This window comes from Diabrotica undecimpunctata, chromosome 7, assembly GCF_040954645.1.
Source record: "Diabrotica undecimpunctata isolate CICGRU chromosome 7, icDiaUnde3, whole genome shotgun sequence".
Classification (NCBI taxonomy): Eukaryota; Metazoa; Arthropoda; class Insecta; order Coleoptera; family Chrysomelidae; genus Diabrotica; species Diabrotica undecimpunctata.
Genome location: NC_092809.1, coordinates 52,424,284 through 52,439,480, shown reverse-complemented (window position 1 = coordinate 52,439,480; position 15,197 = coordinate 52,424,284). Strand labels below are relative to the sequence as shown.

The 15,197-nt window shown below is 33.3% G+C and overlaps 1 protein-coding gene across 1 annotated transcript; it reads right to left on the bottom strand.

Moving 5' to 3' along the window:
* Positions 1-4,371: 4,371 nt before the first annotated feature.
* Positions 4,372-14,881, bottom strand: LOC140446739 (uncharacterized). Its single transcript, XM_072539329.1, has 3 exons — positions 14,695-14,881; positions 7,768-7,864; positions 4,372-4,603 (listed from the first exon to the last, which is right to left on the bottom strand). Exons 1-3 carry the CDS (start codon positions 14,805-14,807, stop codon positions 4,463-4,465), a joined length of 351 nt encoding a protein of 116 aa, XP_072395430.1. The 5' UTR covers positions 14,808-14,881; the 3' UTR covers positions 4,372-4,462.
* Between the last annotated feature and the right edge of the window lie 316 nt (positions 14,882-15,197).

Sequence of the window (15,197 nt, the reverse complement as noted above, 5' to 3'; positions counted from 1 at the left end):
ATAGTAAGGCTTATGTTTGGTACTATTGGTAAAGAGATTTATATATCTATTAGTGAACGTATTATTAAATAGAGGTTTGTTTACATTTGAGGCTATTGACGTTGTGTGTGAAAGTGTTAAGGAAATTCGGCGGTGATATAATGAAGGCTCCCCACTTTCAGAATATAAACTTTCCACCGGTGACGTTCGAAATGCGCCAAGAGAGAGTCTAATTGCTGTGTTGTGAATAGAGTCTAGTTGTTTTAACAATGTGGGGGAAGCAGAGGCGTAAGCGATTGATCCATAATCAATTTTTGATCTAATTAGAGTTCTGTAGATTGTAAGTAAGGTAGAGAGGTCAGAGCCCCAAAATCTATTTGACAGTGTTCTCATTAGGTTAAGTTTCTTATGACAAGTCGAAACTAATTGTCTAATATGTTCTTTCCAAGTAAGTTGATTATCAAACCACATACCTAAGAATTTTACACATGATTTGAAGGATAGCGATGTATTGAAAAACTTGAGATTGGGATTATTTGAGAAGTTCTTTTTTGAGAATACCATACCAACGGTTTTTGTAACGGAGAATTGAAAACCAGTATCGCGAGACCACTTTTCAAGTTTTTGTAAGAAAGCTTGCAAAATTGTTGAGGTTAAATTAATATCTTTGCCTTTTACGTAAATCACCAAGTCATCTGCATATAAACGTGCTTTTAAAGGTTTTTTGAGGTTCTTGATTATGTCATTAATAGCAATTAAGAAAAGTGTAGGACTAATAATTGAGCCTTGAGGTATACCGTTTTCTTCTTCCTGCATTTCGGAATAGAAGTTGTTAACTCTTACACGAAAAGATCTGTTTTCTAGAAAGTTCTTAATAAAATGAAGGTAATTTCCACGAATGTTCCATGACTGTAACTTTTTTAAAATGTTGAATCTCCAACATGTATTAAATGCTTTTCTTAAGTCAAAAAATACTGCGATACAATGCTGTTTTGTTGCCAGAGATTCGTGAATATCACTTTCCAGGTCCAATATGTTGTCTATACCGGATCGGTTTTGTCGGAAACCATTTTGTTCGTTTATAAGTAAGTTCGAATTTTCTAGATGCCAAATCAGCCTTGAGTTAATAATTTTTTCTAGTAGCTTGCCCATTGCACAAGTTAGGCTTATCGGTCTATAGGAATTGGGGTCTAGACGAGATTTTTGGCTTTTGAGAAATGGGAGAATGATAGATTTTGACCAAACAGATGGGTACTGGTGCCGCTGCCAAATGAAGTTAAATAATTGAAGCATGTAATTTTTAGCGGAAGTGGGTAGGTGCTTTAAGAAAATACTTGGGATATCGTCAGGACCAGGACTTGTTTCTTTTAGATCGTTCAGTGAGTTGTTTAGTTCTTGTAACGTGAGAGGAGCGTTTAATGGAATGTTATAGTTTTCTAAATAGAGGTTAGACCTTTCGGCCTCTAGTTTATTTTCCAGAAATACAGGGTCAAAATTTTCATTGGAAGACATTTCTCTGTAGTTTTTAGCTAATGTATTAACAATTTCAAGAGGAGAGGTGACAATTTGATTACCTATTTTGAGACTAGATATTGGGGATGACTCCTTTATACCAGAAATTTTACGTATTTTCTTCCATACTTCTCTTACAGGAGTGGAGCTGTTAATGCTAGAGACATATTGGGCCCAACTGGATTTTTTTGTTTGATTTATTAAACGTTGAGCTCTGGCCTTCATTTTTTTGTAGTTAATTTTATTTTCGAGTGTTTTATGCTTCTTAAATCTATTAAAAGCTGTTTTGCTGGCACGTACTGCTTCGTTACACTCCGAATTCCACCAAGGCACAGAAACATGATTTTTAATGGGCTTTGTTTTGCCGATGAAGAGCTCCGCACTCTGCAGAATGACACTATTAAAAGTACCTAAAGAATCGTTAATATTATCATTCAGTATAAGACTCTCCAAAGCCTTATCTATATAATTTTCAAAATCGATCCACTTAGCCGAATTTATATTCCATTTGGGCAAGAAGGATATTGGGCAAGGCTGACCTGAGAGATTCTCAATGGTAATAGGGTGATGGTCGCTACCATAAGTATACTCAAGAACATTCCAAGAGAGACGCGGAGCAAGACCTGGATCACAGAGGCTTAAATCTATCACGGAGGATTCTCCAGTGCAGATGTTAAATCTTGTAGGTGAACCATCATTTAGAAAATTTAATTGAAGATCCTGCATTACCTTTTCTAAAAGTTTTCCTCTGTGATCAGTACGCTTAGATCCCCAAATAAAGTTATGACCGTTAAAATCACCTACGATGATTCGAGGAGAGGGAATCTGTTCGATAAGGCTTTTTAAATCTTCATATGTAGCTGAAGAACTAGATGGAAGGTAAATGTTACAAATAAAAATTGGAACGGGAGCGGTGATCTCTATAACTATAGTTTCAATGTTACTATTGACAGGAAAAACATTTGCAACCAAAGATTTTTTGACAAGTGTCATAACACCACCTGAAGAGAAATTATTGTCATGTACTCTATCTTTTCTAAAAATGTTAAAATATTTGGAATTGTAGTTTTTTTGGGGGTTTAAATTTGTTTCTTGGAGACATATTATTTCGGTAGAGAATTCAGAAATAAGTTTTTGTAAGGTTGGGAGTCGATGGAAAAATCCATCTATATTCCATTGCAGTAGTTTAGTGAATTGTATTATATACGAAAAAAATGAATTTACGGGTTAACCTGAGATGACTCGCCCTCGGATTCAGAAATGTCGTTACCCAAGTGCCGGAGGATTTTCTTTCTTAAGAAGGTGATATAACGTTTGGTTGATCTATCTTTTAATTGCGGATGAACTTTAGTTAACATATGAACTAATCCCAAAAGGTCAGAAGTAAACTCTTGAATTATGTTAGAAGGATCTTGCACGCCGCTAACATTGCTTAGAAGTAGATTTAATTGGTCAAAATTGAGAACAAATGTGGGTAAATGATTTTGGATAAAATCTTTGGCAGGTTCAAGGTCATATGATTTTGTTGATTTTATGCATGTAGGCTCCTCGTTGCTTTTAACTTTCTTGGCTCTAGGTTTGGATGTAGGTACAGCAAATGATTTTTCTGTATGGGTTGTTTCTGGAGACGTAAGAACATCAATGATACTACGTTTTGGTTGAAGATCGATATTGATTACTTTGCAGCTTTCCAAGGTGTTGACTTCTTCTTGACCATTAGGATTGCTCAGATTATTTGCTAATTTTTCTTGGACGGAAATTTGTTCGTTTGATATGGATGTTGATGCAGGTTGAGGCATGATGTCAGGGGTGAAAGGAGTAGTAGGTTGACTGTTATAAGAATCAATTAAATTTGTTGTTGATTCTAGTTTATCGGGACAGTTGGTGGCGATATGTCCAGACTTTTTGCAGTTATAACAGGCCATAGTTTCTTGAGATAAGAATATTCGATATGTTGTATAATCGAAGTCTAAGGTGAATGAGTCGGGTAAGGAGATATTATGGGGACTGACATATATTTGTCTTCTGAAACTTAAAATATGATTATATTCCGGAAGGGTGGAACTGATTTTCAGGAAAGTGACAGGAGAGACCATATTAAGTCCAATACTTTGTAGATAATCAACTAACAGACTGTGTGGTATTGTTGGACATACGTTTGAAAAAACAATACGTTCCGCTGGTGAGATTAATCTTCTAGCTTGTACAATATTGTTCTGGATTTGTATGTGTCCATGGTTTTGCATGAATTCGTCCACGATTTTTTTATTTGCAAGGTACATGCAAATCCGATTATTGGATAGTCGGGAGGAAAATATTATATTTTTGGGATGAATTAGGTTACCCAAAGGAATTAAGTAATCTTGCAGTCGAGTATTTTCTAAAGCGCTGAAGACAATTGCTTGGTGTTTTGAGGGAAATTGTGTAGAAGCTGCTGATGAATAGGTTTTATTGGTATTTGTCTGTAATTGCGATACTTGTGGTATGTTAGAGAGACTCTGAATATTAGGTTCCATTTTTGATTTTAACACGGAACATGTGTTTAAAAAATAATACGGACCTGCCTAGTAATCAAACAGGTAGTAAAACTGGAATAATATTTCTTGAGTCGTATCTTATTGATAATTTTTAAATTAAAAATCAACCAAAAACTGGTTGATCACGTTATAATAATGAAAACTAATATGATGTGTTCACTTACTGGTGTTTCATGTAATTGTCACTTAATTATTTATAAATAAACTGTTATAATTACTGCATGAAATTTGCAAATTTGTTGAGACCAAAATAAACACGCCTTTCGGTGGCTCATTCAGGGCCGAACCTTCCGCCCTTATTTATTATATAGAAATGATAATAATAAATTAAATGATAAATCAATACAATAAAAAATATTTTTATTGGTGTAGTAAATAATTAAAAATTTCAAAAATATTATACTCCACACGGTTTATATAACAATAATATTTGTTCACTGATCAACATATATTTGGACATCATACTGTAACTGTTCTCCTGTGTGAACAGCGTCAACACGTAACACTACATACTTCTTTCCATATCCACCTTCTTCTACTATTGGGGTACTAAAACTTTCTGTAAGATCGGTGAGCTAAAAAGTAATAAGTCCAATAATTTATAAAATCTGGTACATGATATAGGATTTATCGAGGAAAATCATAATTAATGTTTGCTGCGAAACTTACACGTTTTAAAATAGGTGTAATCGATGTTATATTAACGATATTGCTTTGGTAAACTTTAAATCAAAATAATATCAGTTTATATTCCATAGTAAATATTGGCAAATGTGTGATTTACTAATGATGATTTTTTAAAAAGATTGCTTAAAATCTGTCGTCAGTGTGGTCAACTTAAGACACATATTAATAAAAGCAAAGCACTATTGGACAATGACATAAACGAAGTTAATGTTTTGGGTTATTTCTATGTCCTCTCCAAAGAATTTCATTAGAGATTGTGAGAGAAGTTTCACTTTGTTGACCAGAACAATTCATTGCATTTCAAAAAAACACAAATAGAAACCATTTTCATATCATTTGGTACATCACTTAATATTATTTGATTTCTGAGAATACTCCTGACCATGTGGATGTAAAAATCAGTGATGGTGAGGAAGAAAGTTCTCATAACGCAGAAATATCTAAAGATGAGCCTAAAAGTAGTGAATTGACTGCACAATGGAATATACCAAATACAAACTGTTGTCCGAAAAAGGAAATTCCTACCCAGAGAGATGTTATAACAATATTAAGCATTAATAAAAGTTCTCGTCCTGTTGAAATTTTTTTAAATTATTTTTTGCGTAGTTTATTTACGTATATTGCTTTCAGTACAAACCAAAGAATAGCAGCGCTTCCAAAAAACAAAAACATAAAATTAAACACGAAAAAAATAGATATGTACGAAATGATGACAGTCATTAGTTGTACTATGGTTATGTGTTACAATAAAGTACCATCTATCTCACACTACTGGTCACAAAACGAATTACTTTTAAATTCTCTTATAAAAAAAAGCTGTTTTAAAAGATCGCTGTTTATTCCTGCTATCTAAGTTCTACTGTAATAATCAGTTTTTTGTTTGTAACAAACAAAAGGCGAAGACTATGAAGCCAGTAAAATGAGGTATAAAAATGTGGCAACGAAGTGATTCTTTTACAGGATATATATATATATATATATATATATATATATATATATATATATATATATATATATATATATATATATATATATATATATATATATATAGATATTATATGTGCGATTTCAATATGTCAATATTTATTCAGGAAAAGAATCCACACCAACAACTCTAGGAGAATGAATTGTTCAAACTCTAGCCAACACCATACGGTCGCCAGATGTGTGTTTATGTTTTGATAGATTTTTCACATCGTTTCATCTACTTAACACCCTAATTTTCCACGTTTAGGAATCTATAGGGTAAATCGGGTGAATATAGCCAAATTTGAAAAAAGGGTTGATATGGAGTTTTTAGTTTCAAACGAAGGAATTTTAGCGACTAAATAAAAAGATACGAAAGAAGTGATGTTCATGTCCAATTTTCACAATATAACTGTTGGAATTATCAACAGAAAGCTGAAAACTGGAGAAAGAGCTGAGTTCACTTGTCCAGAAACAATTATTTCTTACAATAATTTTATGGAAGGAGTAGATCTCGCCAATCTAAACGTTAGCACATATGATATGAACCGAAAACCTGCGAAATGGTGGAGGAAAGATTTTTATAGACCAGTTATGTACGCTGTTGTAAGTTCTTGTATTATTTACAACGATTTGCATAAAAGAAGTATACAACAAGATAATACAAAATTTTCACTTTTGAATTTTTTGGTGCCACTAACATAACAGCTAATTGAATTAGGGGTATCGAAATCAAATGTATAAAAACGAATAATTGGCCATTCTGGAAGATCTAAACGACAGAAATAGATGATCAACGTTGGAGACCATTTGCCACAGCAAATACCTACATAGTATGTGAAATGTACGTTACTATGGCCGAGAAAAGACAGGAAAGTGAAAGGTCAATTAACAGATGACAAGAAGAATGAAAAACATGTAGGATTTGGACAAATATGCTAATACAAACAGATATTGGTTCTTCAAGAGAAAGAAGATATCTTTGATATTTTTCAATACTAGTCCTTGGACCTTTTTCTGATCTTAAGGTTTTAGTCATATTTATGACACTGACATTACAAAAATACAAAATTGCCTGTTTCGAGCGTTAGTATTTCCTGTTATCACTTACGTTTTAGAAACATGGATCATCAAAAAGGCCGATTCTAAGCATATAATGTCACTTGAAATGAAGATCTACTGTAGAATGTTGCACATACCATGAATCACATACCCCACAAATAATTCAACACAAAGAGAACTTATATCAAAACTAGACTCACCACAACTATTAACCAAAATATACCAAAATAACTAGAAGAAGATAATTCATGGCACAAATGATAGTTAAAGGCAACAAAGCAAAAAATTCAGAGAAATATTTCCAGCACGATGGTCGGACTAAATATCGGAGATGATTGGACATTCTCTGAAGCAAAACAGCATGCTCATGAGAGAAATAATTGGACAGAAACAGTCAAACGAATTACATAACGCCACTACATAATTACGAAGAAGAAAAGAAAGAGGAGGATGAGGAGGAGTGATGTTAACAACTGTCATATCTATGGTTATCTTTAGAGAGTCTTTCTAATCGTCTAATCCCTCACTACCCATACGTGTTATATGCTGGTTCTACTCCCACCTTCTAATTTAACTGATCTTTGTTCATAGGGCACGTATAACCATCGGTCTTGACTGCGGAAGTGGTCGTTAAGTTATGTTAGGTGCGCTTGCGCGACTTGAAGACCCTAACACCGGACTTAACCAGAAAGTTACATGAACATTACTTTTAGTCCTATTTTTTTAATTTTTCCAATAATACAATATCTGTTATATAGGTATTTGTTATTTTGTTTTTAAATTATCTCAAAAGTCATTTTATTTGCTTGATTTTAAGGTTTTTACAACCGTATATCTCTACTTTAAGATGTCAAACTTAAGGATTTCACGACAGTTCTCATACCTTTTTTTTTACTTGACGACTTATTTGCGTGTACATTTTATTGTTATCAAAAATGTTAAGTTATAAAAATTGAAAAATAAATAAATGTTACGGTATAATTAGTTTTAAGGATTTTATAGCCTTACATAAAATAAAACTTACCTGAAGACAGGTGATAGGTGAATTAAAGAAACCTGTCGATGGAATACGAATATGGATAACTTTTCCTATTATGGTTTTATGGTAAATTAGGGACCGGCTGCAAAATAAAGCATATATTTATCATAATATACATTTTCAGAGTACAGATTTACTTTATATAGATAAATTATTAGACTAAGGATAGTTCCTAGAGCAACAGAAACTAACACAAGGAATTAACAATTTGCTATCTACATTTCTATTTTAAATTTTTGTAATGGTATAATTATTTTCTTTATAATAATTGTTTTTGCCAACAATATTTTGTAACGTTATAAATAAGTGCAATACAATAACTAGTGAGATTGTAAATAAATATCATAAGTCACTTCTAATGCATTTTAAAGCTAGAGGCGAAATAAAACTAATCGTGAGCAAAGGATTAGTCCAGGAATACCTAACACATCTATAATAAATGGTATAAAATAATTATTGGTATATAATAGATTAACATTAAGGTCGTCCAAACAAAGTGCTTGATCTAAAGTGGGCATTACTTATAAAATTGTTTCAAAAACTCCAAAAAATCTTTGTAGCAATTTGAAGTTTATTCTTGCTAGATTTGCAAAAAGATTCGGTAAATTCTTTTTTTTTTTCATAAATACCATGGGGTCGTTATTTGTCTTGTTTTAAGTAGTAATACTGTTTTAGTTTTAAACACATAATCAATGAGAGACTGAAACTTTTCCTACAATGAGAAATGCCCCAAAAGCAAACTGGATTTACCAAATGTAGAGTTACCCGAGACCATCTTTTGAACATAAGAAAAATTATAGAGAAATCTATGGAATTCAATATCCTACTGTACATTTGCCTAAGATTATCGCAAAGCGTTAGATAGGGTCAAATGACAACACTTATGACAGAGACTAAAAAAAGTAAGTGTACCATAGTTTCGCTTATAACTGAACTATACGAACACACTACTGGAACAGTTAAAGTACTTGACACACTCTCAAACTAATTCCACCCAGAACAACGTATGACAAAAGGATGTATACTGTTTCCACAATTATTTAATTATAAATGGGGAGCAAATTATGAGAAAAACGCTTTGAAACATGGAAAAAGGACTCAATAAATAGCCAAAAAACAAACAACTTACGTTTTGCAGACGACACAACCCTTTTTGCAAATATTTAAGAAAAGTGAATTGATCTCATATGACTGCTTGAAAACAAAAGTCAAATATTTAGTCTGCAGCAAAGACAAAGATAATGATAGTGGATATACAACGTAACAATCATGTACACATAACCACGATTTAGATTGTAAACTCTACAACAGGTCACTACTGAAAGAAATAAAACGAAGATGTGATCTAGCAAAATTCGCTGTAGAAAATATGGCCAAGATATCGAAGGATTCTCAATCTTCACGAACTCTAAAAATCAGGTTGATCAACTGCTTAATATTGTCAATACTGGCGTACGGATGTGAATCTTGGACCATACGACAGGCGGCAAGAAAAAAGATAGACGCCACTGAAATGTTCTTTTAAAGAAGAATCTTTCAAATTCCGTGGTCCGACCATAGGACAAATATTTCAATTTTAAATAAGCTAAAAGTTAAAAACTTCATGGGGAGTTAACTGTCTCCCATCGGACGCGTCCCCAGGTGGTGGATAGGGGAACGCCCTAACCAGTCCTTGGACCGGTGGGTAGTTAGGAAATAAAAATACCAACCGCGAACCAAAACACACTAAGGTATGGCGACCCTAACAAAAGTGTCTCTGGCCCTCCAGGTTGGGGGGCGACTCTGCAAACTAAAAATGGAAATAAGATTAGAAATATGGAATACCTAAAACCTGTACCGAACTGGAGCACTCATATCTTTACTAGACATAGTAAACACGTACAAAGTAGATGTTTTAGCACTGCAGGAAGTGCGGTGGACAAAAACTGGTTTTTTTGACAAGAGAAACCGTTCCACATAATACAGCTGCAATGAAAATCAACACATAAACGGGGTGGGAATTATTGTAAACCAAAGAACAAAAGGCCCTATTATTGACTTTAAAGCCTACAGTCAAAGAATGTGCTATTTGCGCTTAAAAGGAAAATTTTTTTATTACAGTTTGATCAATACACATCCGCCAACTGATGACAAACCAGAGGAAATAAAAAAACAGTTCTTCTAAGACCTAGAGCCAGCCTACAGAAGATGTCCCAGATATGATATTAAGATTTTATTAGATGACATGAATGCAGGTCGACTCAGCCTGAATAAAAATGAGTACCTTGGGTAAAACCAGGGGTAATAATAGACGGTTGAAGCGTAGCACTGGCCATGTTACCTTCCTTGTATACCGTAGGCCCTAGATATAGCAGACTACCCTGCTATACTCCCAAAGCCGCGACGCCGGTATAAAACGGGAGACTATTATTATTACATGAATGCAACATCACACAATGCTACACAACATCAGTAGCGATAATGGATTAGGACTGATAAACTTAGTAGCAGCACTTAATATGACAGTCGCTAGCAACTATTTTGAATACAAGAACATACACAAGGTAACTTGGATCTCCCCTGCTGCTGGAAAAACAACGAGTCAGATTGATCACAGCTTAATAGATTTAAGGCATGGAACAGACGTAATAAGCTGCAAAGTTATAGAGGCGCAAACATAGAGTCAGATTATTGCCTAGTGATCTTAACATTGGGGGATAGAATTTCAAATACTAGTACAGGATACAAAAGATAACTGTATACAAGAGAATGGAATGTGCAAAAGCTGAGAGATGCGATAATTGCGAAACGATACTCAGAAAACATCACCAACAGGCTAAGGAATCAAAATGTAAATAAAGAATGCCAGACAGATATAAATTCCTACTGGACCAGAATAAAGGAAGACATTGAAGCAGCAGTGAAAAAGAAAATAGGAACAGAAATTGGTGCCCGTAGAAATAATTGGTTTGACGATAAATGCAATAATGCAACAATAGAAAAAATAAAGCCTACACAAAGATGCTTACCGGCGAACTAGAACAAATGTAGAGAATTACCAGACAAAGAGAAAAGAAGAAAAGAGGATACACAAAAGTAAAAAAACGAAACCACCTAAATGAGGAATTTAAATATATAGAAAACCTCAACACATAAAATGAATTCAGAGCATTCTATAAGAAAGTTAACATCAACAGAAATTAATTCAAGGCAACCACAAGACAATGCAGAGGTCAGAATGGCAACCTACTAACAACAAGTAAAGATGTATTGAATGGATGGGTGGAATACTTTAACCAGACACTTAATATAGAGGAAGAAGAAGAAAATCTGGAAGACGAAAGAAAGGAGGTAAGGGAAACATGCGAGAGGGAAGAGGAACCACAAATGATTCTTGAAGTTAAAGATGCATTTAAAAAAACTAGCCAGAAACAAATTACCCGGAATGGATAATCTTCCAGCTGAACTATATTAAGAAGGTGGCCATGATACCATAATGGCATTACAGCAGCTTATAAAAGAAATATGGACACAAAAATCTCTCCCCAATGATTGGATTATTGGAATACTTTGCACTATACACATAAAAGGTGATATCTTTGAATGCTCTAACCACAGAGGAATTACGTTCTAAATGCAGCATATAAAACATTTTCCACAGTACTATTTCATCGTATGGCACCATATGCAGAACGAATAGTAGGAAAATACCAGGTTTAATTCAGAGGTGGTAAATCGACAATTCATCAGATTGCAATCCTGAAACAAAATTTAAAAAAAAACACTGGAATATGGCATTATTATTCATTACAAATTTATAGACCACAAAGCAGCCTACCACTCTGAAAATAGAAGAGAAATGTTCAAAGCAACGAAAGAGCTAAAAATACTAAATCAGTTGGTAAATTTAACAAAACTAACTCTTAAATAATTAAATGTAGAGTACGAATTCAGGGGGAACTGCCTGAACCTTTTAAAACAAATAACGGGTTGCGCCAGGGAGACCCTCTCTCGTGTATAATGTTCAATCTGGCTCTGGAAAAAGTAATACGTTTATCACAAATCACAACAACTAGTTCAATATATAATAAATCAGTGCAAATCCTGTCCTATGCTGATAATATCAATATTGTTGGGAGAACGGAAAACGCTGTACGAGAGGCGTATGTAGCATTAAAAGAATCAGCTGCAAAAATGGGTTTAATAATAATGGAGCATGATGGATATTTTATAAAGTCGTGAATGACAATGGAGTGTAAAAGAGAACCCGATACAACTTCGAACTTTATAGAATATACCAGGAACCTGATATCGTAAGGTTGGATATCGTAAGGTCGTAATGGATAGGGTAGTTATGTAATGCAAATGGACCCACAAAATGATCCACCTAGAAAAACGCTGCTTGATAGACCCATTGGTCAGAAGGTTCCTTGATAACATCGATGAAGACAAGAGAAATATGGGAATACGTGCTTGACGGAGAAAGGCGATAGAGAGGGACGACTGGAAAGAAATTCTTAAGAGGGCTAAACGGTTAACCAGCAAAGTCCATCTTCAATAATTAAAATAATTTGAACATGTCATGAGAGCAGACATAGAAAACATGGAAGGAATTATTATTCAAGAAAAGGCAAAAGACAGAAGATCACGAGGAAGATATTCAGAAAGATGAATCGATCAAATTCCGGAATATGCAAAAGACCTATGCTGAGTTAAACGAAATGGACAGAGACAGAGATCTTTGGAAACGGACAACACACAACATCATGATGACCACTACACTCCCTCCAGGGAGTCAGGATTAAAGAGAGAGAGAGAGAACTTTGAATAAACATTTCATATTATTTAACTACTTTTAAACCAAATTAATTAATTATAGCACGTTTTTCCCGTTACTTCAGATTTTCGATCCTTCATACTCGTAGTTATTGTAGGAAAGTTAACACTCTATAGTCGGTTCGCTATATTTACGCGGGTTTCGGATTAACAAAATTATGCTAATGACTCATTGATAACCAGTTGCAGTAAACGACTTCCCAGAAAATTAGGTAAAAACTGCATTAATGGTCATATTTTAAAATATATTAAAATAACATTAGGGTAGGTATAAATTTGTTACAATATTGCAGTTGAATTGATTCTTTGCCAGTGTTGACATTGTATGTTTGGTGGAAATATTTAAAAATGCCTAGACGTGTGTTAGATGTAGATAGTCTAATTTGTAGTGTACATAAGTATTTTACGGATGAAAAAGAAAATGGCGGTCCTTTAAAATCGGTAATGTCTGTTCAACAACGCGTATGTGATGCTCTAGGAATTAGTGAAACCAAACTAAGAGGAGTATTACAAAATCGCAATAATGAACGGCCGAAAGAAGATCACCGAAAAACTCGCCTATCATTGAAAACGAAAGATATTCCAGATGGAAAAAAATTTAAAATTCGTGATACCATTTATCGAATGCGAGCCAACAAGGAACATGTGACCTTAAATACAATTCTCTTGGAATTAAAAGATAGAAAATTTGACGAAATTGGCATCACAAGTGGCAAGTGATACATAATTTGAGTTTCAAATTTCAAAAGGAGGATAACAGAAAAGCCCTTTGTGCAAGAAGTTCTGTTGTGCATAAAAGAATTAAGTTTCCAAGAAAATATTCTAAATTAAAAGAAGAAAGGGAAAATTTTATATATTTAGACGAAACGTGGATATTTTCTAGGGGTGCAACCAAGAGAATATGGCAAGATGATAACGTAATGTCTATCAAACATACTGATGGAGAAGGGAAGCGACACATAATTTTACATGCAGGAGGGAAATCGGGTTTTATAGAAGGTGCTGATTTAATATTTTCATCTAAATCAAAATCAAGTGACTATCACGATAATATGAATACAGAAATGTTTGTAAAATGGTTACATGAAAAACTTCTCCCAGGTTTAAGTGAGCCCAGCGTAATTATTTTAGACAATGCACCTTACCATTCTGAAGTATTAAACAAAAGTCCAACGAATTCTTGAACTGTTAATAAAATTAAAGAATGGTTGACAAAGGAACATATACCATTTACACAACATATTTTAAAATCAGAATTATGACGCTTGGCAAATATCGACGCAAAACCAAAAACCTTTGTTGTGGATCAGATTATTGAAAGTTACGGTCATCAAGTTTTACGTCTGCCACCGTATCATTGCCAGTTTAATCCCATCGAATATATATGGGGAATAACAAAACAATATTATGACAACCATATTGGGCCTAACGGTTATAGCGACGACGCAGTTCGGGAAACTTGGCGAAATGCACTTTCAATTGTAACTCCAGAAGTGTGGTGCAACTGTATATTCAAGTGCGAAAAACTAATAGAAGATTGGTGGACTCGTGAAAATAAAATAAACGAAATAAGTCCAATCATAATAACAATTAATGGTGATGACAGTGATGATGATGACGATTATGATATTTTTGATGATAATGACTGATTTTCATTTTTGTTGGCAAGTTAAATTTTTTTATTTTTCATTAGAAATTCTCTCCATGGAACAAATATACATAGACCATATTTTCTGTGTGAAGTGTAATATAAAATTATTATTAGGTTTATATTAGCCACATAAGACTTTATTAATGAAGTAATTCTTATTATTATACTGTCAACTATATAAAAGATTTTCCATTATTATTTAATTAAAAAAAGTTATGGATTATTTTTCATTTCATTTGACCAGTTGATATTTCCCCAAAGAGCAGGTAATTAAAACTGGGTACTTACAACAAAATTTTTAATCCTAAACCCGCGTAAATATAGCGAACCGACTATAGCTTAAATACAGCTTAATTTAATTTTGATATTCTTACACAGTTTTCGAAAATAGTGAAACATTTTATGGTAACCATATTCAGGTAAAAATAAGAAAAATAATTACTTACTCGTGGCTCGTTTCTGGACATTTATCATAATCAGTTCTAATTCTACGACAATCTCTTGATTGCGGTAAAGCAATCAATACGAATATTGTTACCAACAATATCGTTGTTTTCATAGTAGCTATGAGATCGATTTTGCTGTAACTGTTTAACAAAGTAAATAGATTTTTGTCACATCAAACTTTGACAAAAAATTTATATATATACTTAAATTTAAGCAAGACATAATATCTCTAATTTTTTATTTTAATAAAATTTTAGCTCTTATAATTTTATCTTTACTGTAATTTTTTTATTAACTTTAAGAAATAAGTATGTGATTAATTATTTTGCAATATATAAAATTATCTTAATGCTATCATTACAAACAAATTTAAAGTGGAATTTCTTTTCAGGAATTACACTTACACAAAACATTTTGCAACTAAAACTAATAAAAATAATCCTTGTACTTTGACCCAAAAATTTTTAATCACTTTTATCCAGATTTCCTGCTTTCGCAGAAG

Coding starts and splice junctions, on each gene's coding strand:
- LOC140446739 (XM_072539329.1), bottom strand. CDS start 14,807: ATGAAAACAACGATATTGTTGGTAACAATATTCGTATTGATTGCTTTA. Junction 7,865..14,694: donor TGTCCAGAAACGAGCCACGA/GTAAGTAATTAT, acceptor TTTATTTTGCAG/CCGGTCCCTAATTTACCATA. Junction 4,604..7,767: donor CACCTATCACCTGTCTTCAG/GTAAGTTTTATT, acceptor ATTACTTTTTAG/CTCACCGATCTTACAGAAAG.